This window comes from Alexandromys fortis, unplaced genomic scaffold, assembly GCF_014885135.2.
Source record: "Alexandromys fortis isolate MF-2015 unplaced genomic scaffold, M_Fortis_MF-2015_v1.1 scaffold_130, whole genome shotgun sequence".
NCBI classification, from domain to species: Eukaryota; Metazoa; Chordata; class Mammalia; order Rodentia; family Cricetidae; genus Alexandromys; species Alexandromys fortis.
The window spans coordinates 654,300-679,661 of NW_026068016.1; the positions used below are offsets into that span (position 1 = coordinate 654,300).

Below are 25,362 nucleotides of genomic sequence, written 5' to 3' on the forward strand. Positions count from 1 at the left end.
CTTTATCTAGCCACCAAAAAACCTACAGCACAGTTTGAATTGGGCCAATACGGGCATTTCTGGACATATGCACTGCCCTTGGAGTTTGGGGAACTGGAGTTTCTCGGGGCCTGCCAACCCGTCTTGGGGATATTTACTGTAGATGATGAGAGAGGACAGCTAGAGGGAGTCCAGGACCACAAAACCTCAGAGTGACTGATGCATCTGAACACTTCCAACAGAAAACAGAGCCATTCAGGAGTGAGAAAGAAGAGAGGCGGGACATCAGAGAAAAGAAGTTATTAACCTGTAAAACACTAGTGCTAGCCAGGCATGATGACGTACAACTTCAATGCCGGCCTTAGGAGGCAGGGGCAGCCTGGTCTACATAGTGAGTTCTAGGACAGCCAGGGTTGTCTCAAAACAACAGCATAACAACCAAACCACCTCAAACAAACAAAGATCTACTCGTGCAACAGTGGCAGAAATATCATGGGAGTAACCAACCACCTCTTGAGTGGATTTAAGGCTCACTCCTTCATAAAGAGCGCATACCTGCCAGTAAATGTGAGAAAAATAGGTCACAGGCTTAGGGGAAAACCTGCTACTATTGTTTTGCTAAAGGAACAAGCAATAAAATGACACATAATGACCCACTGCTATACCCCTTGATCAGAGCTTTGCTCAGCCTTGATTCTTACTTCTTGCTGTAGATGGGACTAACAGAGACCCACAACTACACCAAGGTGCAGAGGGCAAGAGACTTTGGAGTACTTAGTCCTAAGTGGGATGTTTTCATCAAAGCCCTCCTCTCAGGGCGCAGGGATCCATACAGAGGGGGAGGTAGGAAGATTTTTTTAAGTCAGAGGTGGCCAGTACAGGTATTCTCTCCTCCATTGCTTAGGGTCTTAGCTGGGGTCACCCTTGTGGATTCCTGGGAATTTCTCTAGAGTCAGGTTTCTTGCTAGCCCCATAATGGCTCCCTCAATCAAAATATCTCTTCCTTACTCTCATCTCTGTCCTTCCTCCACCTCAAGTATCCGGTTCCCTCATGTTCACCTCCCCCTACCCCTTCTCCTGTCCTCTTTCCCTTTCACCCTCTGTTCTTCCCCCACCCCCATGCTCCCAATTGTCAGGCAGTCTTGTCTATTTTCCCTTTCTAGGTGTATCTATCTATGTTTCTCTTAGGGTTCACCTTGTTACTTAGATTCTCTAGGATCATGAACCATAGGCTTAATGTCCTTTGCTTTACAGCTAATATCCACTTATAAGTGAGTACATACCATGTTCATCTTTCTGGTTCTGGGTTACCTCACTCAGTATGGTTTTTTCTAGTTCCATCCATTTGCATGCAAATTTCAAGATGTCATTGTTTTTTAATGCTGAGTAGAATTCCAGTGAGTAAATGTGTCATTTTCTTTATCCATTCTTTGGTTGAGGGGCACCTAGAGGATGCCTGAACTGGCTTTGCCCTGTAGTCAGATTGACAAATATCCTAAATCTCACAATAGAACCTTCATCCAACAACTAATGGAAACAGAGGCAGAGACCCACAGCAGAACAATGGGTTCTGCTCCCAAAGTCCAGCTGGAGAGTGAGAGGAGTGAGAATATGAGCAAAATGGTCAAGACCATAATGGGGACACCCACTGAAAATCTACCTGAGCTAATGGGAGCTCACCAAGTCCAGTTGGACAGGAAAGGAACCAACAGAGGACCAAACCAGACCCCCTGAATGTGGGTGACAGTTGTATGGCTGGGGCAGACTGGGGCCACTGATAGTGGCACACTGATAGTGGCACCAGGATTTATCTCTACTGCTCGTAGTGGCTTTTTAGGGAACCTATTCTCTTTGGATGGATCCCTTGCTCAGCCTAGATATAGTAGGAGGAAACTGGACCTTCCCCAAAGCAATGAGCCTGACCCTCTCTGAGAAATGGATGGGGAGTTGGGGATAGGTGACAGGAATGGAAGGAGGGGAAGGAGAGGAAACTGGGATTGGTATGTAAAATGAAAAAAGATAGTTTAAGAGTAAGAGGTGGTAGATGACTCCAAGGAAATGGACACAGTAGAGCTGATGTACACATGAGCTCTCAGAGACGGTGGCAGCACTGCACAGGATCAAATGGGTCCCCGCACTGAGACAGGGTAGCCAACAACATACTCTCCCTAACTCTCCCTTCTTACACACAGAGCTAGGTACAGCCACTTCTGTCTTTAATATCAGAAATTAGGCTTCATGGGTATGTATTTAGTAATATATATTTATATAGTATATGTAATATTAAAAATAAGTAGGTATCTTCCAGGTCACTCCTTTCCCTTATGACAGCTCAACAGTAACTATATTCTTGAAAGAACTCAAAATAAATTCCTAAAGTAATCTTTTTCTAGAAGGAAAAATATTTGGAACAAAATTCAACAGTATATCTCTAGAACTTAAGTTCTTATAATACAGTTCTATGAATGTACCAAAAACAGTATGAAAAATTAAAATAAGGATGCCTTAAAAAACAAATACAAAAACTTTAACTCATGGACTTTGCTGAAACTTCATCTAGCACATAGTGTTGCTATTTAACAATTAAAATGAAGAGAATTACCACTGAAATATGCAAATACTGGATAATACTGACCCCGATCCATAACCACCTCACCTGGCAAAAAGTAGACTATGTGCATTGTGTAATACACATATTAACCTGTCATTCTTGTTTGAAACCTGATCGCTCTCTTGATGCTCCTCTCCGGTCTTTTTTTCTGTCCAAGTATGACAGAGGGTAGGTACTTCAGCAGCTGCCATCTCTCCCTAACTCTCCCTTCTTACACTGCCTACTTCACATGCCTCAACATTCCTAGCTCCACTCCTAAACACTGGAGATCACAGCCTCTTGGAGGCAGAAGGGTCACAGATTCAAGGCACAACTTAGTGACAACCTGCTAAAATAAACCATTTCTACAGAACTGAAGCTCAGTGGAGGTGTGCTTGCTTAGCAGCGAGAGGTCCTGGGCTCTCTCCAGTAGTCAGGGAAGGGCAACGGGGAGCAGGATCAGCAAGTACTTCTGAGATCATCTTTTATATACATTGCTTTGTGGGACACAGGGACATCTTCACCCTGCTACACTGTCTTCTCTTTATGTCAGTAAGTTCTGTCTTCACCAAGTCCCACTGGCTGCACCCAAGTCTCCCAGGTGCCCAGGATGAGCTTCCTCTGTAGTGGCTCCAGTTGCGTTGAGACTGAACCTCACGTCCAATGCCTTCCTATCGCTACTCATTGTACTTTTATCTTCATTAATCAATTTCCTCTTTCAGTTATTCATTCTTATAAAATATCATAGAAGTTTATCACCTGAAGACAAGAGGCAACACAAGCACACATTTTGTTGTCTCTGAGTGAACAGAGCCCATCACAGAGAACATGAAGAAGTGTCATGACTGACATCACTCAGTTATCACGACTAAAGACCCAGTGGTACAAACTGTATGTTATGTAACAGTCACAGTTCAAGTAGAAGTTAGGAAAATGTAAGCTGTGTTGTTGGGCAACCGGCGCAATTTAAGTCACAGTAACAAAGTGTGCACTGATGGCAAAGCAAAATCTATGTCATATCTTTAAAATGTCAACTTACTGACAGAAACATGAAGTGTTTCAAAGTTTACATACCACTCAAACTGACCACACATTTCAGCTAAAGCCTGGCATCCAATTAGAGCTAAAGACATTATTAGTTTACACTAAGGCTTGGGGTTAACTGATGGGGCCTGTGTCCGGTGACAGGAAATACTCTGTATTCTACAGGGCTGGAGTGATTGCTAAGTAGTTAAGAGCACTAGCAATTCTCAGCACCCATATGGCAGCACAACTGTCTGTAACTCCAGCTCCAGGAGCTCCAGTGCCCTCATACATGCAGGCAAAATACCAATGCACAAGAAAAAACAAGGTAAACTGAGTAAGCCACGGGCCTCTGCTTCAGCTCCTGACTTCCCTCACTTTCCCTCAGTGATAGAATGTGATGTGTTCAATAAACCCTTTCTTTCTCAGGCTGTTTTTGGTCATGGTGCTTTATCATGCAACAAAAATTTTTATAACTAAAACACCAACCTGGCTGGGTGGTGGTGGCGCATGCCTTTAATCCCAGCACTTGGGAGGCAGAGGCAGGCGGATCTCTACAAGTTCGAGGCCAGCCTGGTCTACAAGAGCTAGTTCCAGGACAGGCTCCAAAGCTGCAGAGAAACCATGTCTTGAAAAAAAAAACAAACAAAAAACAAAAAGCAAATAAAACACCAGCTTGGACAATATAGTGAATTCTGGGCTAGTCCTATATATGGCAAAACCCTATCTAAAAGCAAATAAAGCCAAACAACAAAAACCAAGACACAAATAATTTTTTGAAGTACAAAAACAAAATTATGCCCATTGATTTTCATTTATCTAATTTCTCTATTTCTACTCATTACTATATACTAGCTCAAAGTGGTTGATACGTTTCTCAGATCAAATTAAACCATGATCTGAAAATGCTCCCCACACAGTAGACACTACACAATTATCACTTCCAAAGGGTGGGTAACTTTCTACCCAAAATTGAAGGCTTACTGCTAATTTGTTCAACCTGGCTTAGTTCCTAGAAGCCAGGGTTCTGACTACATGCAAAGTAAATACCCTACAAATTTTCAGAGTGTGCCACTAGAATATATATACTAGATAATAGTCAACTCACACAAGAATTAATGACATTTGTCCTTTTAAAAGTGGTCAAAGGCATTAACTATCTCAAAAGGTTATTTAGTAAGAATATGTTACGCAGCTTTGACATTTTAAACCTCTCTCAGAAGAAAATAGTAACAGATTCTAAGACATTCAGATCTGAGCTTCCAGGCCATGGTCCTCTAGAAATCCTTTCCTATATTCTGGCCAGGGTCTCCAGTACCATTCCTCTATTCCACTCACACTGATTTTGCTACATTTTAGTAATTACAATGCAAAGACCATTTTCCCCCATGACTGAAAGTGGAATGATGGCAAAAAGTGAGTTAATTTCACTAAGGCGTGTGCTGCCGCCACCCCACTTAAACTAAATTCTTAACTGCTAGCAAAAAAGAAGAGACAAGTCTAAGTAGAATGCTAAATTTATATAAATACTCTTATGCCAATACAGTACATATTTGAAGCATAAAATTTACTGCTTGTAAATCATACTTAACTCTTCATAATATTACTACTAATAATACAAGGTAGTACAGTAAAGCTCAATATAGTTCTAATATGATAGAGAATAAACGAGTACTAGTTGGCTTAACTTCATAAAAGACTAAATCTTTAATTGGTTACAAAATACAATGATTTCCCTAGTTCAGCTCGAGGGACAGCTGTACAAACCGCTGATGTAATGTGATGGTGCTTCTCATCGTCACCACAGATGTTCTAACACTCCGCACGTGTCTGCTGATGTAGTCGACACACTCTACTAGCAAGGCCGTGGATGAGGGTACAGCCCAGCGTCACAGCTAGTCTATGGCAGTCAGGATCCTGGCACAGGTGGCTTCCAGAGCAACAGAATTTAGCACCAAACTGTCTAAAATTTTTTAAAACTGATACAGCAATCATTTGCCTTTTTCAAGTTATTTTTAATTTTAAGACTTATAAAATTGTTAAGTCAGAACCCCCAAATTACATTAAGGAACACTACACCAGAAGGCACTTACCCAATAAAGGCACTACAATCAATAACCCCAGCACCTTATTGCCATTTTACTAATAACCCCGGGTGTTCTATTATGAAAAAGATATGGATGCTTCAAAATATCAACCTTTAAAATACCCGGTATATTTTTAAATTTCAACATAATACTACAGAGCTGAGAGAAGATGATAAATTTAGAGATGGTCCTGTTCGTGTTTTCAGATGGGTGACCTAGCAAACTCTGAGGTCATCCCGGGATTGTCCTCGTGTACCTAGACAGAAGACAAGTCTAAATGCTAAATCCGCCACAGGGTGTGACCCTAACATCTGTAAACCCAACACTCAAAGAGCCAAGGTGGGAGGGTTTCCATGAATCCAAAGCCAACCTGGGCTACATAGTGAGCGCCAGCGCCAGGCCAACCTGGGCTACATAGTGAGCACCAACACCAGGCCAACCTGGGCTACATAGTGAGCGCCAGCGCCAGGCCAACCTGGGAGAGGAGTGAAACACTGATGTAAAATAGTCTCACGTAAGGAGGCTGCAGAGATGGCTCAGAGTTTTAAGAGCAAAAGTTGCTCTTCCTGAGGTACAGGGTTTGATTTTCAGCATCCAGATGGTAGCTCCTGCAGAGGACTCAAGAGCCATTCCCAGCACCCATGCCAAGTGGCCCACAACTGCCTACAACAAGCCAGACATCCTCTGCAGGCGCCTGCATTTACACATGCACATACACACAGACACATACATATATACTTAAGATAAAGGAAAGCTTTAAAAAATAAAAACACAATCAAAATAAAAATGGGCTGGGAAGATAGTTCAATCAGTAAAATGCTTGCAATGAAAGCACTCAATTAAACAGGCAAAGTAGTGTGTGCTTGCCATCCTAGCACTGTGTGTGCGCGTGCATGTGTGTGGTCCGGGATCTCTGGGCCAGGAAGGAAGGCCAGTCAGCTTCATTTACTAATACACAGCAGCAAACAAGCACTTTGAAAAGCACACCAATGCCATTACTCATTCCAGACACTCGACCCAAAAGCAAAATTAGTTATGCGAACAGTTAGCATGACAGCAGATACAGCAAGCCCTGGCTGCTGTGAGCTGAGGCACACTGGGACCAACCAAGCTCTCCCATAAGGCTGACAATGCACACAGGACTTGGGACAAGGCCCAGCAACGCCACTCCTCACCAAAGAGAAATGGGAAACTATGTCCACACACGTTTATTCAACCCTATTCACAATCTCCAAAAATTGTGAACAACTCCAATGTCTTCAATTACTGATAAAACTATAGCACATACCCAAGCTGGTTAGTGGTGACACACATCTTTAATCCCAGCACTTGGCAAGCAGAAGCGGAGGGATCTCTGAGTTTGAGGCCAGCCTTGTCTAGAAAGCTCTAGGACAGCTAGGACTACATGGAGAAACCCTGTCTCTAACCATCCCCTACATAACACACCCCCCCCACACACACCCCACACACTATAGTACACATCCATTCCACAATAAAAACTATTGACACGTTCAAATTCAAAGGGCCAAACTATCAAAAAACCAGGTTCAATGAGATACATCAGTATGTTCCATTTACAGGGTTCCCCAGAAAAGGCAACCCAGCAATGGTTTAAGGACCTCAGACTGGGGAGTAGGCTCACTATGGAGGAATACCTACTTCTATTTACTGATTATGGTAGCTGAACATGACTATGAATTTGTTAAACACAGAACATTACATTCAAGGACTACTTTTGCTTTATGTAAATTATACCCGTCAAAGCTTGCACGTTAAGAAACATGGTAGGGCTAGAAATGTAACTTAGTTGGTAGAGTGATTGTCTCCCAAGCAGAAGACCTGCATCTGATCCCTAGTACTACATTAGCTGGGTACCCAGACTTGGGAGGAAGTAGGATCGAATGTCCAAGGTCATCTTCGGCTACTCAAGAGCTCTGGGCACTTTGCTGCAGGAGACACTATCAAGAACAAACAAAACCAGCAGGAGTATGAAAAAGTGCTGGTACGCAGTGATTACAGTCTAACACAGTAACTCTGATAACAAACTGTGTTTCAAGATGAATTACAATCTAAGACGGAAATGCTGGAGAGATGGCTCAGCGGCTGACCAGGGTTCAGTTCCCAGCCATCCCTAACTCCAGCTCCAGGAGATCCAGGCATGCACACGGTGCACGCACAAAGCCAAAACACTTATATGCAATAAATTAAAAAAAAAAACTTAAAAAGATAAAAGGATTATTTAAAAAAAACAACTTGCAGACTATTTACTTCAGATAAGGCATTAATATACTTGGATATTAATATTTTCATAAAATTATTAAATAAAAATCCTGTATCCATGACTGAAGGTCTGGCCCAGTGGTAGAGTGGTTGCTTAGTTAGCATCTGTGAGGCCGTGGTTTTGAGTCTCAGCATCAAAATAAACAAGGAATCTGAATACATTAGCTTTTTTCCTCAAAGTACTTTCATGAGTTCTGAATAGGCTGTTTTCATGTGCCAAGAAATAATTTTACTTCATTCCTTTATTATAAATGAATATAAAGCACCACTCTTATAAAACAGATTAAGTAGGGAATTAATTTACCACTGCCTATAAATTTTTCAAATCCCTGAAATACCATCAACCACTTATTCAATTACATTTTCAGAAATCTTGGGAAAAGGGTGGTTAAATAGCTCTTTGTTACATTACAGAGGCAGGTGTGTGTTTCAAAGTGCAGGGAAGAGCAGAATGGTAGCTATTTTTCTTGTAGCTTAGGAGATGAGAACACACAGTAATCCCAAACTAAACTCCTTTTGAGGTATACAATTCTCCTCTCACAAATATGAAACTAAGTATTTTACACCGCACTTTAGATACCCTTCCTCCACCAACAGTATATACCCAGAGACTTTCAATGTGGACAAAATATACTCACTGTATTTTTATAATAGTAGTAGCTTTTATAAAGCACTTCAATGTTTAATAACCTAGTTAAGTCTCAACAAAATCTATGAGAATTTGTCTTTTCTATTTTCTATTACATCTATTCTTGAGCATGTACATGTATATATGCTCCCTAAGTGTGTGTGTGTGTGTGTATGTGTAGGTCAGAGAACAGCTTTTAAGAGCCAGTTTTCTCCTACCATCTAAGTCCCGAGAACTAAACTCAGATCACCGGGCTAGGCAGCAGGTCTTTACCTGCTGAGGTGTGACACTGGCCCTGTTTACTTTTTTGAGACAGGGTCTCGAGGAGCCCAATCTGGCTTGCAGCTCTTCATGTAGCCAACTCTGGACTTCATCTCCTGGGCTTACAGACATGGACCATCATGCCTGGTTTAAGAACTTTGGTTTTTCCATTTTAAAGAAGTCAAGACCCACTCAGAAGGTTGGATTGGTTACTCACAGATCGCACAAATCGGGAAGTGGCAAGGTCAGATGTTGAAATCAGATCTTCTGGCAAACAGACAACACATTCTTCTCCTACTGATCTGTGCATTGATTAGCATCTAAAACAATCTGAGGACAGCTGGTATTCGGGGTAATCGATAGCCAATGATGTCTGCGAATTTTATTAACACTGCTGGGTGCAGGGTGCCACTCATGATAATCCCTACAGTTGGGAATTCAAGGCAAGGCGATCATTTAAACCCAGGAATTGCGGGCCAGTCTGAGCATAAATAAGGAGAACCCATCACAAAAAGAGTATTAAGATAAAAACCTCCCCAACTGCCTAATAATAATCTGAGAGTTAAACTGAATGTAAAGATACAGTCTGCGAAAGGGAACTTACAAAAATACTGAGTCCCACATGAAGCCTTTGCTCTGGAAGGTAAAGAGGTGTCTTAACAGGCTGAAGTCCAGAAACACTGTTCTTCTATGTGCATCTCAACTGCACATGCTCTTCCAACTCTGCACTTCGGCATTTGGTGTATTAAAGAATAAGAGGCAAATCTGGCTACAATCAATGCTACTGGAACAAGTAAAATCTGAATGTATTTGAATATGGATTTATAACAGATGACAGTCTTTTTTTTTTTTTTTTTTTTTTTTTTTTTTTTTTTTTTTTTNGGTCTCGAACTCACAGAGATCCTCCTGCCTCTGCCTCCCAAGTGCTGGGATTAAAGGCGTGCGCCACCACCGCCTGGCCAGATGACAGTCTTAAATCAGTATTATATTTCCTGAATTTGATAAAATGTACTCTAATGAATTAAGAGCGAAGCCTTCATTTTTAAGCAGTATGTGCTTGAGTATTTAAAAGACCAGAGGCTATAAGGGCAACAACGGGCTCCACCAGCCCTAGAAGCTTTGTTTTCCAGCAATGAAATCAAATGACAAGGGGACGGAGCTGAAGATTAAAATTCCTCACTGAGCCCTTGAAGTTTTTTAAAGATGAGCCAAAGACTAAAGTCAAAAGTTGCATTGTTTTCTTTTAAGTGACAAAGACTTTTCTAACAAGGTCTTTTGTAAATAACTAAAGAAAAACCAAGTCCAGCCTTTGCCCCTACCTGGAATCTAATAGACTGTTTAACTTTGCAGAAAACTGGGGCATAAAACACGGCAGAGGGAAAGAAAACCTCGGCGAGGCACCACCTTTAATCCCAGCACTTGGGAAGGCAAAGACTGGGTCAACCTAAATCCTGTACTTATTTTTTTTAAGGAAACAAATACCATGGAATACACCCAACAAAATAGCTCATACTTTATTGAGGTTTTTACAGAGTATAATAAAATTTATACTGTCCTCTATTCTTAAGGAGCTTAAAATAAAAAAAAAATTCTTAATATCTTGTTTTGGGGTACATGTATGCCACAGTACAAGTGTGAAGTTCAAAGGACAATTGGTAGGAGTCAGTTATCACCCGAGCTCCAGAAAGTGACCTCAGGTTGTGGTTGTCACGCTTGGCAGCAGGCAGGTCCTTTACCTACTGTGAATCATTTCTCTTGCCCAAAGAACTTGCAAGTTTTCAAAGAAACATAAAATCCAATACTGAATTCCTACAGATCAGTCACCGTACAGAAACACTGAGTATGGGGGCTATCAGGTATATATCTAGGGTTCAGTTTACTTTATTGATATCCCAACTGCTCCTCCTACCCTCCCAAAGACTTAAAACATGCCTTAGAGCTGGGTGGTGGTGGCGCATGCCTTTACTGCCAGCACTTGGGGAGGCAGAGGCAGGCGGATCTCTGTGAATTCTAGGCCACCCTGGTCTACAAGTTCCAGGACAGGCTCCAAAAGCTACAGAGAAACCCTGTCTTGGAAAATGAAAACAAACAACAACAACAACAGCCACGCCTTAGATAGAACCCTAGCACACTTGGGCTGCCGCGTCTGCATTATGCAGACATTTACGTTTCCTGATTCAAAGGGGGAAAAGGGATTTTCCAGCATGGACACCATTCTACAAAGTCCTTCCTCAGGGAGCCATATGCATGAGGATGGGAAGGGAGCAGTCCAGGCATGTGGTCTCTCTCCCTGTGGACACCACTCAACCTCTCACTTTAGTGTAAAGTACTTTGTGTAGTAAAGTCCCTAATGTGAGCTAGCACCTTCATCTGGAGCTCAACAAAACTTACTTTTAGAGTTTCTGAAGGAAAAATTAGCTCTTTGCATTTCTGGGAGGTGCAATGAATGCACACTTAGAAATCACTTTGAAGCTGGGAGGTGGTTAGTGGTTTACACCTTTAATCCCAGAACTCAGTAGGCAGAAATGGCGCACACCTTTAATCCCAACATTTAGGAGGCACAGACAGGCGGATCTCTGTGAGTTCGAGGCCAGTCTGGTCTACAAGAGCTAGTTCCAGGACAGGCTCCAAAGCTACAGAGAAACCCTGTAAAAAACAAGGTTTTGTAAAAAAATAAATAAATAAAAAATAAAATAAAATAAAAAAATAAAAAAAAGAAAAAAGAAATCACTTTGAGTAATTCATAAATAACTTTACTAATAACTTTATTTTAGATCATGCAAGCTAATTTCACAATTTAATTGGATAATGGGACTCTCCCTACACCCCCCTTTTTGAGACCAAGTCCTAACCTTGGCTAGCTTGGAAATCACTGTGTAGACCAGGCTGGATTCAAACTCAGAGACCTACCCACTTGCCTCTGTCTCCCAAGTGCTGGGATTAAGGGCGTGTGACAGACAGCCAGGCCCAGCAATCTTCAAATTTTTTTTAAGTCAACTCTATTCATTTCTTCTTTGTTATACCTGAATCTTGAAACTTGAGTTTTTTATTTATATCTGATGTGACTTAACTTCAGACTCAGAAGAAATCAGTCTTGTAAGTCAATTCCTTCTTTCCAGCTCACAAGCTGGCTGTTGGGCCATCCTTTCAGTAGCTCCACAATGTTATAAACTCCTTACTCACCACTGAAGTACTTTTAGAATTGTCTAAAAAGATTGTTGTTGTTTTTGTTTTTCAAGACAGGTTTTCCCTGTGTAACCCTGGCTGTCCTGGAATTTGCTTTGTAGACCAGGCTGGCCTCGAACTCACTGAAATACTCCTGTCTCTTCTTCCGAAGTTCTAGGACCAAAGGCATGTGCCACCACTGCCTGGCTCTAAAAAGACTTTTGTAAAGTAACCCTAAAATTCAGTGAACAAAAACTCAGGCAACCGTTAGCTCAGAGTACCTAGAAAAAAGGGAAGAAACCAGCCCAGTTAAGCATCCCTCAGCTAAGCATCCCTCAGTTAAGCATCCCTTTGGTCCTCAGAACCCAGTGCTGACTGGATTGCAGACTCCCACAGGTCTGGGGCTGTCACTGTTTTCCAGGGATCTTCAGAGGAATCCCATCCAATTAAGCCTCCTTTTAGAATTTATTTTTAGGTATAATTATTAAATTGTATCCTCTTTTATCTTATTTTCATAATCCTTATCTTTGATAATTGTTTTTTCTTTAAAAAAAAAAAAAGAGCCAGGCATGGTAACACATGCCTTTAATCCCAGCACAGGTGAGGAAAAGGTAGACAGAGCTTGAGAGTTTGAGGTCAGCCTGGTCTACAGAGTGAGTTCCAAGACACCAGGGCTACATAGAAAAACCCTGTCTTGAAAAAAACAAACCAAAACAAAAAACCCCACCCTACACATGCCAGTCTTGAAAAAAAAAAAAAAACCCACACTCTACACGACAGTCACAGCAGCGTTTACATGGATCCTCACACTTCGGAGGCTAAATTCAAGGTCAGCCTTGGCTACACAGTGAGTAATGAGATGCTGCTTCAAAACAAACCAGCATTCACTCAACACATGTCACATACCTGCATGAAAACGTCCTCATATAACATGTCATATACCTGCATGAAAACGTCCTCATATAACAACATGTCACATACCTGCATGAAAAGTCCTCATATAACAACACATGTCATATACCTGCATGAAAACGTCCTCATATAACAACATGTCACATACCTGCATGAAAATGTCCTCATATAACAACACATGTCACATACCTGCATGAAAACGTCCTCATATAACAACATGTCACATACCTGCATGAAAATGTCCTCATATAACAACATGTCATATACCTGCATGAAAATGTCCTCATACAACACAGTACAATTTATAACACACACAATGAAAAGGATTTAGACTATGCACATCTAAAATGTTAATTTTAATAACAATTGTAGTAATAGTTAAAGCATTTATTATGGCCTTTTAAAGGGATGAAGAAAACAATTTTCACATACGCTGAGGTGTACAATCATGATAAAAGTCTTAAGTCCCTACAGCCCACATCCTGTCACAACATACTCCTTGTTTTCTCTTAAACGTCTAAAGCAGAATGACAAGTGTCCTCTATACTAAGATGTGAGACTTTGCAGATATTTGAAGAGTCAGGTTTCAATAACATTCTCTGAAATGCAAATGTTCTTTTTTTTATTAATGTTAACAACATGAGCTTTATTGGCCAAATACATAATCGGTGATTAAAACAGAAATCTCCTGATGTGTCTGAAACTGCCACCCTAGACGAATGAAAAGGTATAAAAAGAGCCCTAGTTTTATTGAATGCAAATGTTCTTTAAGAAACACTGAAACCCAATACAAAGGTATCACTAAGGGAGCATTATTTACCCTTCTGTCTCCGTCTGTTCTCAGAGGAACATTGTAGCTGCACAATAAACCCTACTGTATGGTTGCTCCCTCTTTTGTACACATGCATTCTTGAGGACCTAATGACAGCCAAGTACCCTCTTCCCAGAGTTTCCACACTGAGCGCATCAAAGGGAGGGTTTATCCTGGGATCTATTAACTCCAGGGAATCAAGGGGTGCCTGAATACTGTATGGGGGAGATAGCTTTGAATCATAAAACCTTTGGTAATCATATACTCTCCAATGAGCATGAAAAGACTATCAGATAGGCAGTGCAAGCCTGAAGATACAGGTTAAAGGCTGCCTGCAGTATATCGTCATTAACTAGTCCATGGCCACATAGCCTGCTTTTGCTACATGCCCAGTACTGCAGTGCAATCTGAAGACACCAGACGCTGTCCCCTCTCATGGCTACAATGACTCCATCTCTTATCTAGACTCTGTAGGCTGCTTTGATCTACTTAGCCACTGTGGACAAGCAGCCACTGAGTCTGCCCATTAATACCTCAGTGATAACCATGCAGGACTTCAGATGGCAGCTCATTCCCACTTAAGACAAACCTGATAAGCCACAAATTCTTTTCTAATTTGACTGGCCCGATTTGTGGACATTTTAAAATGGCCCTACTCTATGTACCTTTCGAGTCTGCTGAAAAATATCTCCTATTTGGAACTTGAAACACAGAGGAATCAGTCCTGGTTCAGCTGAAGAGAGGTAAAAAAGTTTCCAGCTGCTCCTTTTAGGTTTTTCTCTATGTAATTAATCGGCGTCAGCATTATTTATTAAGATTATAGTTACTCAAAAATAACCTCAATCCTGTCTACAAACAGCTCATCTACTACAATTCTATTTATAATTGTGATATCATAACAGTCAAAGTGATGTAAATATAGTAGAAATCATTATTTATTCATGAAAGCCTTTTTTTGAGACCTTCAACTCATCTAAGTCATTTTACCAAAAAAAAAAACTAGAAATGATTATTAATGCAATGGAATTAGAGAACCAGACAAAAGTCTACACAGTATGATCACATGAATTTGATAAAGAATACAGAAATATACACTAGAAAAAAAATGGCACCTTCAAAACGTGGTTCTGGTCAAAATGGATGTCTGTACAAAAAGGAATAAAAATAGACACATATCTATCACTCACTGTAAAAGTAAGTTCCATCTGGGCATTGGGATCTCAGTCCAGTGCTCCAGTGTGGGTCTCTGTCTCTGTCTCCATCCATCGCCAGATGAAAGTTCTATGGTGATACGTTAGATATTCACCAGTGTGGCTATGGGAGAAGGCCAGTTCAGGCACCCTCTCCTCTGCTACCCAAGGACCTATCTGGGGACATCCCCTCGGACACCTGGGAACCCCTCTAGAGCCAAGTCCCTTGCCGATCCTAAAATGGCTCCCTTAATTAAGATATCTTCTTCCCTGCTCCCACATATCCACCCTTCCTCCATCTCAATCACCCCATTCCCCCAAGCTCTCCCCAATCCTCCCCTTCTCCCTTCTCTCTCCCCATCTCTCCTTACCCCCAACCCCTGCTCCCAACTTTTGCCTGGCGATCATGTCTACTTCCAATATCCAGGAGGTTAACTATATGTTTTTCTTTGGGTTCACCTTCTTATTTAGCTTCTTTAGGATCACGAATTATTAGCTCAATGTCCTTTGTTTATGGCTAGAATCCACTTATGAGTGAGTACATACCATATTCCTCTTTTTGGGTCATCTAAGTCACCTTTAACAGATCCTTTATTGCGTGATTTTAAAAAATCACAATGTAGAGCTGGGCTCTGAGCATGGGTAGGGAAGGAACCCTTTTAATCTCAAAACTCAGAGGCCAGCCTGGTCTACACTGCAAGTTCCAGGCCAGTCTGAGCTACATAGTAAGATGTCTCCAATAACAAGAACAAAAATTAGCTAAATTTAAAAGTACAATGTATTACTAAGGTCTGTCTGTCACACATCAGAAAATCTGATAGAAACGACTGCTTCCTTGTCAAAATGTAACCATACTGGATAGTTTTCATCCTCAAATGGAGCTGGGCAAAAAATGTTAGGAAATATTTTGCCAACAGTGATTGATTTACTTGAATCAAATAAAAACTGTAAGCTGACAGTTACTTGGTTAAATCAGCAAAATCGAATTCTCAGAAGGCTCCTTGGAGGCTCTTTCTTGGGCTGTCCCTAGAGTCAAACAATGGACTTTGTAGAGGAGAAGGCCCCCCTGCAATGAGTTCTTCTTTGGTCCTTCAATAATTAAATTCCCTGCAGGGGCATAACATAGGTTCACCTAAATGAACTCAGTCTAACTTCCGAAAGTGTATCAGACTATTTCATTTAAGTTTATATGGTAAAAATACAGCCCCTTCCCCCTGTATAAGAAATACATTTCCTGAGAAACGAATATCCCTTACATTTCCAGGATGACCCGGAGCATGAATGCTGATCAAAACCAACCAAACCTGTCTAAAATGACACCCCACTACACAACAACTTAGCACAACTCCATTAGACACAGCAGCAAGCACCACAGCCCAGGAAGGCAGCCCTTTGATAAAAGCTCTCCCGATAAAATCACCCATCTTATCTAGTCAGTTGATTTGGCCCGGTGAAAATGGTCTGACTGGTCACGAAATGCGTAGGGCCAAGTTTTCTCAAATATCCTGTGTGGTCGCCCTTCCAATCGGAGTCAGAATTAATCGACTATTATGTGTACTGAAATTCTGTCGACCTCAAATTAGTTTAATAAAGTCTTATTTTTAAAAAACGAAGTTCTTTCACGGGCTTAATATAAAATTAAATGCTCGAAATAGCTTACTTCCAACTCAATATAGATACCAAGTTTGTCAAGCACTGCCCCACCCCTCGCAAGAACGGGTGAGTGGAACATTTCAGGGCACTCCATCACGTAGTCCGGCTACAGAAACTTCATGACCGACGCAATTCGCACAGTCTCCCCCTAAGCACCGGTATCAACCCAGGTTCAAGGAGGGTAAGACGCGGTGACACAGCCTAATATCACAGTCGCAGCTTTCACCTCGTAGCTTTCAACAAGTCCTGTCCCGGGAATCCGCAGTTAAGTACGTGGTAGGCTCGAATCACTCACTACTTTACGCAGACTCGAAATAACAAAACAGGACGCAAAGCGGAGCAGGTCTATACGCCCTAATACTAACAAATTTCGCATTTTAAGCACAGCACACACCGGGTGCTAGGAACTCCCGATTCCACCCCTCCCCCCGCCGCCTTTCCTCCCCACCCCCTCCTCCTATGCTGGGAAGTCTTTATTGGAGGCATCTGGGGTGCAACTCACCGAGTTTCTCCACCAACTTCAGCATCACCCCTCCGATGTGCACCTCTCCGGTCACTCTCAGGGTGACATCACGGTTCAAGTCCGTGACATGGACGCTCAGTTCCCACGTTCCGTCCGCGTAGCAGCCATCTGGCATCCTTATCCCGTCCAGAGCCATGGCTCCTTCCTGCGAGCGCGGAGGAAATGGCTCTCGTCAGCGTCACTCCCCCAAAGGAAGACAAACCCCACTGACTCCGCTGCGCCGGGCCGCGGCGAGGGAGAAGGCGGAGGAGCCGCGTCTACGCGCGCACACCCGAAGGCGCCGGGGCGCGGGCGAGGCAGCACCCAAAGTACCCGGCCTCCGCCCGCAGCGCCCGCCTAGCGGACTCGGACGCCTTCACCTGCCGCCGCTGCGCCCCGGCCCGCCCGTCCGCGCCCGGGCCCGGGTGACCGCGCCGCGCCCTCCGCGCCCCGCTCCTCCCGCCGCGCCCCTCACCGTGCTCCTCTCGCCCGGCACCCGCGGCAACAGACGAGGCCGGCGGCGCCCGCGTCGCTGCTCTGAGGGAAGCGAAGCCTCCCGCCGCGGCAAATGGAGTCCCGGCCCCGCCGCCTCCCCCCCCCCGCCCCACCCCCACTCCCCGCCCCGGCCCCCGCCCCGCAGCACCGCCCGCAGCCGGCCGGCCTCCGCCCCCTCCTCTCTGTTCTCGGCCGGCCGCGCTCCCGCGGGGGCGGCGCGCGCTCTGGCGGGGCCGGGACGGCGCGCGCCTCGGGGGAGCGCCGCGGGGGGAGGCGGCGGCCGCAATCTCGGCCCTTCTGAGCGCTGCCCTTTTATGGAAATGAAGGACCAGGCACAGGGATGGAATCCAACATCCGGGCTCTCGGGCTGCGGAGCTGGGGAGGGGGGCAGGGGCGCGCGCGGGGCCGAGGCGGCGCCTGCAGCGGGGTCTGGGCTGCGTGCGTGAGAAGCTGCCGCGGGAAGTTCCCAGGCCCGGGACGTGTGCGGGGACATCGCGCCAAGGAGTTGGGGTGCAGAAACTTTACGATGTCTGTCTTGAACATCCCATCCCACAAAAGCAGGAGAAAGGCCAGAGGGGCGAATGAGTCACAAAAGTTGCCTGGCAAGCAGGGTCCCGCCAGTCCTCGGCTCCGCTGGACCCCCGGGCGTGGGCGAGCATTCCTACCCCTCGGACCCAAGTGCCCGCCGGATGCCAGAGCCGGCCCCTGCGCTCCCGCGGGAAGAGCGGGAAAACATCCCCTCCCGGCAGCGGTTTGCCCGAGACCGCTTCTCTACCCTCGCCAACTGTTTGCGCGCACTTGCGACTTTTCATCCTCAACTTAGAATATTCAGTGGTTTGGGTCCACGCACATTGTCTTCCTCACCCTCTGCCGCACCTCGAAGAGATCCAAGGAGCTTTGAACCGGTGCTCACAAAGGGAAGACCTTTACCTGTTGAAGACTGAGTGAAGATGGAGAACGGCCCACTCCCACCTTCCCCACTAACTGTTGCACTCTGTTAAAGAATCAGCAAGCCAGGGAAATTGCCTCCTCTAGCAAATCCATGGCTCAAAATTTATTTAGGTCAGGAAGACTCAGATAAGACACACTGTAAAAGAGCGTGGTTTTAAGTCTCTTGGACTTCTTGAAGTGCCTCAGGCACTTCAAAGGGGAATCTACTGGGCAGATAACCCTTTGTTCATCGACAATACCTCCAGAAAGGGGTGGGCACCCCTAAGGGAGTGAAAGTGGGGAAACTTAGTCAAATGCCAGAGGTCTGGGGGTGGAAACAAAAGGGAAACCACTCTTCTTACACTAGCTGTTCATCATGGAGGAACTGATGCCTCTCACCAGGCTTGCCACTCCAGTTACTGCTACCGTGCAAGGAGTTGACTTGGAATCAGGGTTGTTCAGGCGGGAGAAGTGTTGATGAAAGCATGGTGTTGGGAAAAAAATAGGAGAATATTTTTAATGATGTGGAGAATTACTTGCTAGAGTAGAAAATCTGTACAAGCCAGGAATAGTGGTGCAGCACTCTGGAGGCTGAGGCGGGTGAATCTCTAAATTCATGGCCAGTCTGGTCTGTCTAGTGAGTTCCAAGACAGCCAGGGCTATTACAGAAATTCTTCCTCAAAACAAACTACAAACAAAAAAATCTGTAGAAAAATGTATGTACATGAAGCTGTAAAATCAAAAACTCACTTATTTTAAAATAGATTAAAAAAAAAGACTAGAAGGAAACCCCGCAAATGTTAATTTATGTTGGAGTCATGAGGAGTTTGGTTTGGTTTGGTTTTAGTCTTTCTACCAACTCAAAACCTGCCACATCATGGCCTTTTCTGTCACCACTAAGAACTGCATTCGGTGTCACATCCTCTGTGGGATGGACAGAGTGGCTAGGGCAGTTACTAGATTCTCGGGCAGGATTTTCAGATTTTTTTCCTTGTGTGTGAATTTTAGCAACTTCAAATAAGAGTTATGTTATGTGTACATTTACAGATAGATGGGTCAAAGGATATAGAAAACATACTGGTACCAATATCAGAGAATCTAGCCCATAGAGAAACCTCATCATTAAGGAACTCCTGTGTGAACATTTCCTGCAGCTGTTTGTTTACTCACCTTATCACCAAAAGATCTGTGGTCTGGGCTGCAGAGATGGCTCAGCGATTAAGAGCACTCACTGCCTTTCCCGGGTATCGGGGTCCAGTTCTCAGTACCCGCCTCACAACTGTCTGTAACTCCAGAGTCCAGCACTCATGCAGACATACATGCAGGCAAAGCACCAATGTAATGCACTATAAAAGACGAATACTCTAGATGGCAGTGGACATTAGAAGTGGCGCAAAAGAAAAAGAAGATGCGTATGGGTTGGAGGCTTAGAAGGTTAGGGCAGAAAATTAAAATGGAATCAGGAACGAGGCCCAGATTTATTCCTAATGACCTATGTGTGTTCCGGTAAGCCTGGAGTGACTAGTTTCCCTAACATGTCTTTAGAACCAAAAATATCCTTGTCCTTTCTGAATATTCCCTTTCCTCAAACTTGCTGAAGCCAAGTGAGGTGGTTCATAGCCCTCTAATGCCTCAGCTTCCACATTCTAACCATTTCCCAGTAAGCTATTTTCTGAACAACCTCCCACTATAGAATGTGCCACTTGGACGGCCAGCCGACCATGTTTCCTCAATCTACCTCAGTAAGTGTTCCCTACAATTAGTGATGGGGGGAATATTGTAAATAACTGCCCCATTTAAATTATAGTTTTGAAAGAGACTTTATGCTACCTTAAAAAGCCAGCAAACTGTTTGAGTGGTATAAAGCACCGGGAGGCAGAGACCCTTGGTCAAATACATTTGGAAGAAGAATTAGGGTGGGTGCAGCCGGTTCTTACAGGCCTTCACTTTGAGTATTTCAAGCTGCTGCTGCTTTGAAGATTAAAGAGGAGCCAAAGCTCAAACCTTTGAAACTAAGACATTTCCCCCTTCTAGTTCATCAAGTGAGGTCTTCAAGTACATTTCTTAAATATTTACTTCTACCTAATGTTTTCTAACATATTTAAATGTAGTCTGTTATCTGAACACCCCCCTTTCCAAGCCTCTAAGACAATGCAATACTTGTGGTACTTACATCATGCTGAAAAATAGCCGAGAACTCCAGTGTTTGGAAGAACAGCTCAGGCTTTGAAAGCAGCAATATCCAAATAAGGTACCAAGCACTGGACTTAGATTTAGACCAAATGATACCTCGCAGATCTGTCCTCGGATGCAGCCCTGGACTTGTTAATCCTCAGGTTGATTTCGGCTTTTTATCCGGACCTCCCCCGTGGTGTACTTTCAAAGCTATTTGAGTATTGATACAAAACATAACGATGGGGTTGAAAGGAGGGGGTTTCAAGCATGAACATATAAGATGGGGCTTGAAATTTAATTGGAAGCATAATGGATTATTCCTTTCGAATACTAGGTAGGCAGATTGTCAGGGATGAGAAGCTACCAAGGAGACAGAAACCAGGGAATGCAGGGTAGGAAGGAAGGTTCCACAGCCACTGTTTTCATCTAAGCGGTTAGGCCTTGTGGAGGGGGACTGGAGGTGGGGGAGGGGAACGTGAAAAAAACTGGTAAGCTATGAAGCAATGAAAAATGTGTGAGCAAAAGCATAGTTCTGGAGACCTCTGAGATAACAGTGCAACCTCTGCTCCACGGGAAAGGAAATATGCATTCCTTGTATTTGCTGTTCTCAGTTCAGTTTATTTTATTTGTTTATTATTTATTTCTAGGAAATCATGTGGGATTTTACCTTCTCTTGCTCTCTCTTTCTGATTCAGTTTGAGTGTTTGAACATCAGGATAAGTCATGAACTTTGTAAAAATAAAAACCCGAGGTTCATATGTGCTCATAATAGCATGGTCATAGTTGTGTGGTTAGCAGTGTAGGGCACTGAAATAAGCAGGCAGGTGTGGAGCGCAGCACACCCTCTTCAGGTAGCGAAAACACCAGAAAGATTATCCACCCAGGAACGACGTTAGACCCACGCCTCACACTATACACAAACAGTGAGCTGAAATGGATTGTAGACTTGAAATTTAAGTTCTAAAACTACAGCATTCTTAGAGGAAGCCCAACACCAGCCCTCCAAAGCCGCGGGTAAGGCAGTGGCTTGTTGGGTTAGACATAAAAACGGAACACAAAGGAACTTAGGTGAATTGGGATTCATCACAATGTGAGGGTCAGGTTCATGTAAGTCTGTGGCAGAATACTGGTTTAGCATGTGCTCCAACATAGGTTCAGTACCAGCACCCACATAAGTGTCTACAACTCATAAGCTCATAAGTGTCTACAACTCTGGTTCCAGGGAATCTAACGCCCTCTTCTGGCTTTTGTGGCATCAGGAACACACATGGTGCCCATGTGCAGGCAAAACACTCACCACACATAAAATATTTTTGTTGTTGTTGTTTTTTTCGAGACAGGGTTTCTCTGTGTAACAGTCCTGGCTGGCTGTGCTGGAACTCGTTTTGTAGACCAGGCTGAGCTCGAACTCAGAGAGGTCTGCCTGCCTCTGCCTCCCGATTAGATTAAAGGTGTGCGCCACTGCTGCACAGCCATAAAATGATTTTTTAAAATATAGGGAACAAACTCTACATGTAACACCCGGTTTTGGTATTACACCCTCGGTACAGTTCGCGCGCCACTATACCGAATGTGAGTCGAGTTAGGACCTGGAGATTGAACTGAAGACACAGAGAGACCAGGGTCATTCGAAAGGAGATCAAGTGAATGCTGGTTTATTCAGACTTGGGGACCTTATCTACCTAACTGCAGCACTAGGACCCCCCCCCCCCAGGCAGGTGGGAAAGTACCATATCAACAATGGAGTGAATGCCCTGCAGCTAATCACCAGGGGGGGCAGGGGAATACAGGAACTAACAGAATGCTGGTCATCTGACTAGAAACTGTATGCGCCCCAGGAATAAGGGCTGAATGCTTGGTCATGTTGACCAGAAATTGTCCTCGAGATGCGCCCCAGGAATAAGGGCAGACTAGGGCCCTACATCTACAGAATAAAAAAAATATTTGAAAATAATTTCTAATGCTGGGCGGTGGTGGTGCATGCCTTTAATCCCAGCACTCGGGAGGCAGAGGCAGGCGGATCTCTGTGAGTTTGAGGCCAGCCTGGTCTACAGAGCTAGTTCCAGGACAGGAACCAAAAAGCTACAGAGAAACCCTGTCTCGAAAAACCAAAAAAAAAAAAAAAAAGAAAATAATCTCTAAGAAATTTGTATTTAGAATATACAAAAGCCTGTTATAATTTGAGATAAATAGATTTGTTATTATTATTACCATTATTATTGTTTTCTTCTCTAAGTAGGCCAGGCTGGCCTTGAACTCACAGAGAATCACCGGCTTCCACCTACTGAGTTTTGGAATTAAAGGCATGTACCCCCATGCCTGGAAAGAGATAAATAAATTTGGTGGGCAAAGGATATTAATAGACAGGAGATGAATGACCATAAATATCTAAGGCGATGCTTACTGTCATTCATCATCAGGGAAATGCAAACCAAAGCTATAGGGAGTTAATACTTCATACCTACTGCAATAGCTACAATTTAAAAACGTGGTGTGAGGCTGGAAAGATAGCTCAGTGGTTAAGAGTACTGGCTGCTCTTTCAGAGAACACAGGTTCAATTCCCAGCACCCACATGGCAGCTCACAACTGTCTGTAACTCCAGTTGCAGAGTACCACACACTCTCGTACAGACATGCATTCAAGCAAAACACCAATGCACAAAAATAAAAAAAAAATTTAAAAAATAGTATGGTGGTTTGAATAGGAATGGCCTCCATAGACTCATGTGTTTGAATGCTTGACCCATAAGGAGTGGCACTATTAGGAGGTGTGGTCTTGCTGGAGTAGACATGGCCTTTTTGGAGGAAGTGTGTAACTGTGGAGGCAGGTTTTGAGGTCTCATATGCTCAAGCTACACCCCATGTGGGACACAAGTCTCTTCTTCTGCCTGTTGATCAAGATGTAGAACTCTCAGCTCCTTCTCCAGTACGTCTGCTTGCGTAGCCACCATGTCCCACCATAATGATAATGGAGTAAACCTTTGAAACTATGCCAGGCCCAATGAAATGTTTTCCTTTATAAGAGTTGCCGTGGTAATGGTGTCTTATTACAGCAATAATACAGATGACAGTAGGAGGTGTGGTCTAGGGTCTGGAGAAACCACAGTATCTTTGTTTACTTGTCTGACAATTGTTACTTATTCTTTGACAATGTGTATATAACATTCTTTCATTATATTCACCTCCATTTTCTTCTCTTACCTCCCCCAGCTCCCTCTGAAATTCCCCCTTTCCAACACATTCCTCCTTCTACTCTCAAGTTTTTTTTTTTTTAAACCTAAACCTATTGAATTTAATTAGGGTCGCTTGTATATGCATGAATGTGGGATTGTTTATTGGCTCATAGGCAATTTACCAGTAGCTACACCCTGGAGAAAAATCAACCTCTCTCCTTAGCAGTCTTTACCTGCCGATGGCTCCTCAGCTCGGGGCAGGGGCTAATGTTCTTTCCTCTAACCGATGATGGGATATTGATGGTTCCGTCTTATGCAGTTCTTTGCAGGTAGCCACAACTACTGGGATCCCGTGAAAGCAACAGACAAATCGCGTCCAGAAGAGTGTTTCAAAGCTTTCCACTCCACCCTCTGATTTCTATAGAAATCGCAGTTCGCATAGATTGCCGAAAAGAATGCACAATGGCCAGTTGCTTTGTAACAAGTTGGCAGTTCCTTTAAAAGGCTAAACACAGGTTTATTGTGAGATACCCACCAAATTCCTAAGTTGAAACCTTACCTCCAAAGTAATAGTACTAAAATATGGCACGTCTGATTAAACCACAAGTTCTAATTAGACTTTAATTAGCTCATTGTCTCTTATACATGGACATAGCTAGAATACACCATTTATGAAACAAAAGGGTTCTTACCAGACACAAATGGACTTCTTAGCATCCAAAACTTGAAAGATAATTTTTTTTTTTATTTTTAAGCTGCCTCCTTATAGTATTTTGTAGTCCAAATAGGCAAAGACAGCATATAAGCCTGAAAGTCTATTCCTGGGTATATAGCAAACATGTTTACTACATAGAAAGTTGCAGTCCCCTTCTGAGGGTGAGCAGCTTATGGTCAGAGTGCTTGCCTTTGCCTTTCCTAAGCTCTGGACTCAACCCCCAGCACTGTGAAACAAAACAAAACAAAATTCCTGAAAACCCTAAAAACCAGCTAGGCGGTGGTGGCACATGCCTTTAATCCTAGCATTCTGGAAGCAGAGGCAGGCAGATCTTTGTGAGTTCAAAGCCAGCCTGGTATAGAGAGTGAATTCTAGAATATCTAGGGCAACACAGAGAAACCCTGTATCGAAAAAAAACAAACAAACAAAAAAAAAAAAACAGGGGGCTGGAGAGATGGCTCAGAGGTTAAGAGCATTGCCTGCTCTTCCAAAGGTCCTGAGTTCAATTCCCAGCAACCACATGGTGGCTCACAACCATCTGTAATGGGGTTTGGTGCCCTCTTCTGGCCTGCAGGTATACACACAGACAGAATATTGTATACATAATAAATAAAATTTAAAAAAAAAGAAAAAAAACAGAAATAATAAAATAAACCCTTAAAATCCTTGTATGTGAATATTCATAATGTTTAAAAGATGAAAATAATATGAATGTCTTTCAAGTAACAAAATATGGTATATCCATACAATGGAATACTTTTAGTGTTTTTATTAGCATACATTAATTCTATAT

The 25,362-nt window shown here is 43.3% G+C and overlaps 1 protein-coding gene across 2 annotated transcripts in view; it reads right to left on the reverse strand.

The window, feature by feature from the left end:
- The window catches only part of Fermt2 (FERM domain containing kindlin 2), a 78,587-nt gene extending 60,870 nt beyond the window's left edge, over positions 1 to 17,717 (reverse strand). For both annotated transcript variants that reach the window (XM_050162348.1, XM_050162347.1), the window contains exons 1-2: positions 17,557 to 17,717; positions 17,082 to 17,247 (exon numbers count right to left, since the gene is read on the reverse strand). In XM_050162348.1, coding sequence (XP_050018305.1) covers positions 17,082 to 17,238 — 157 coding nt within the window. In that variant the 5' untranslated portion in view covers positions 17,239 to 17,247; positions 17,557 to 17,717. The remainder of the gene's footprint in view (positions 1 to 17,081; positions 17,248 to 17,556) is intronic.
- Positions 17,718 to 25,362: the final 7,645 nt, after the last annotated feature.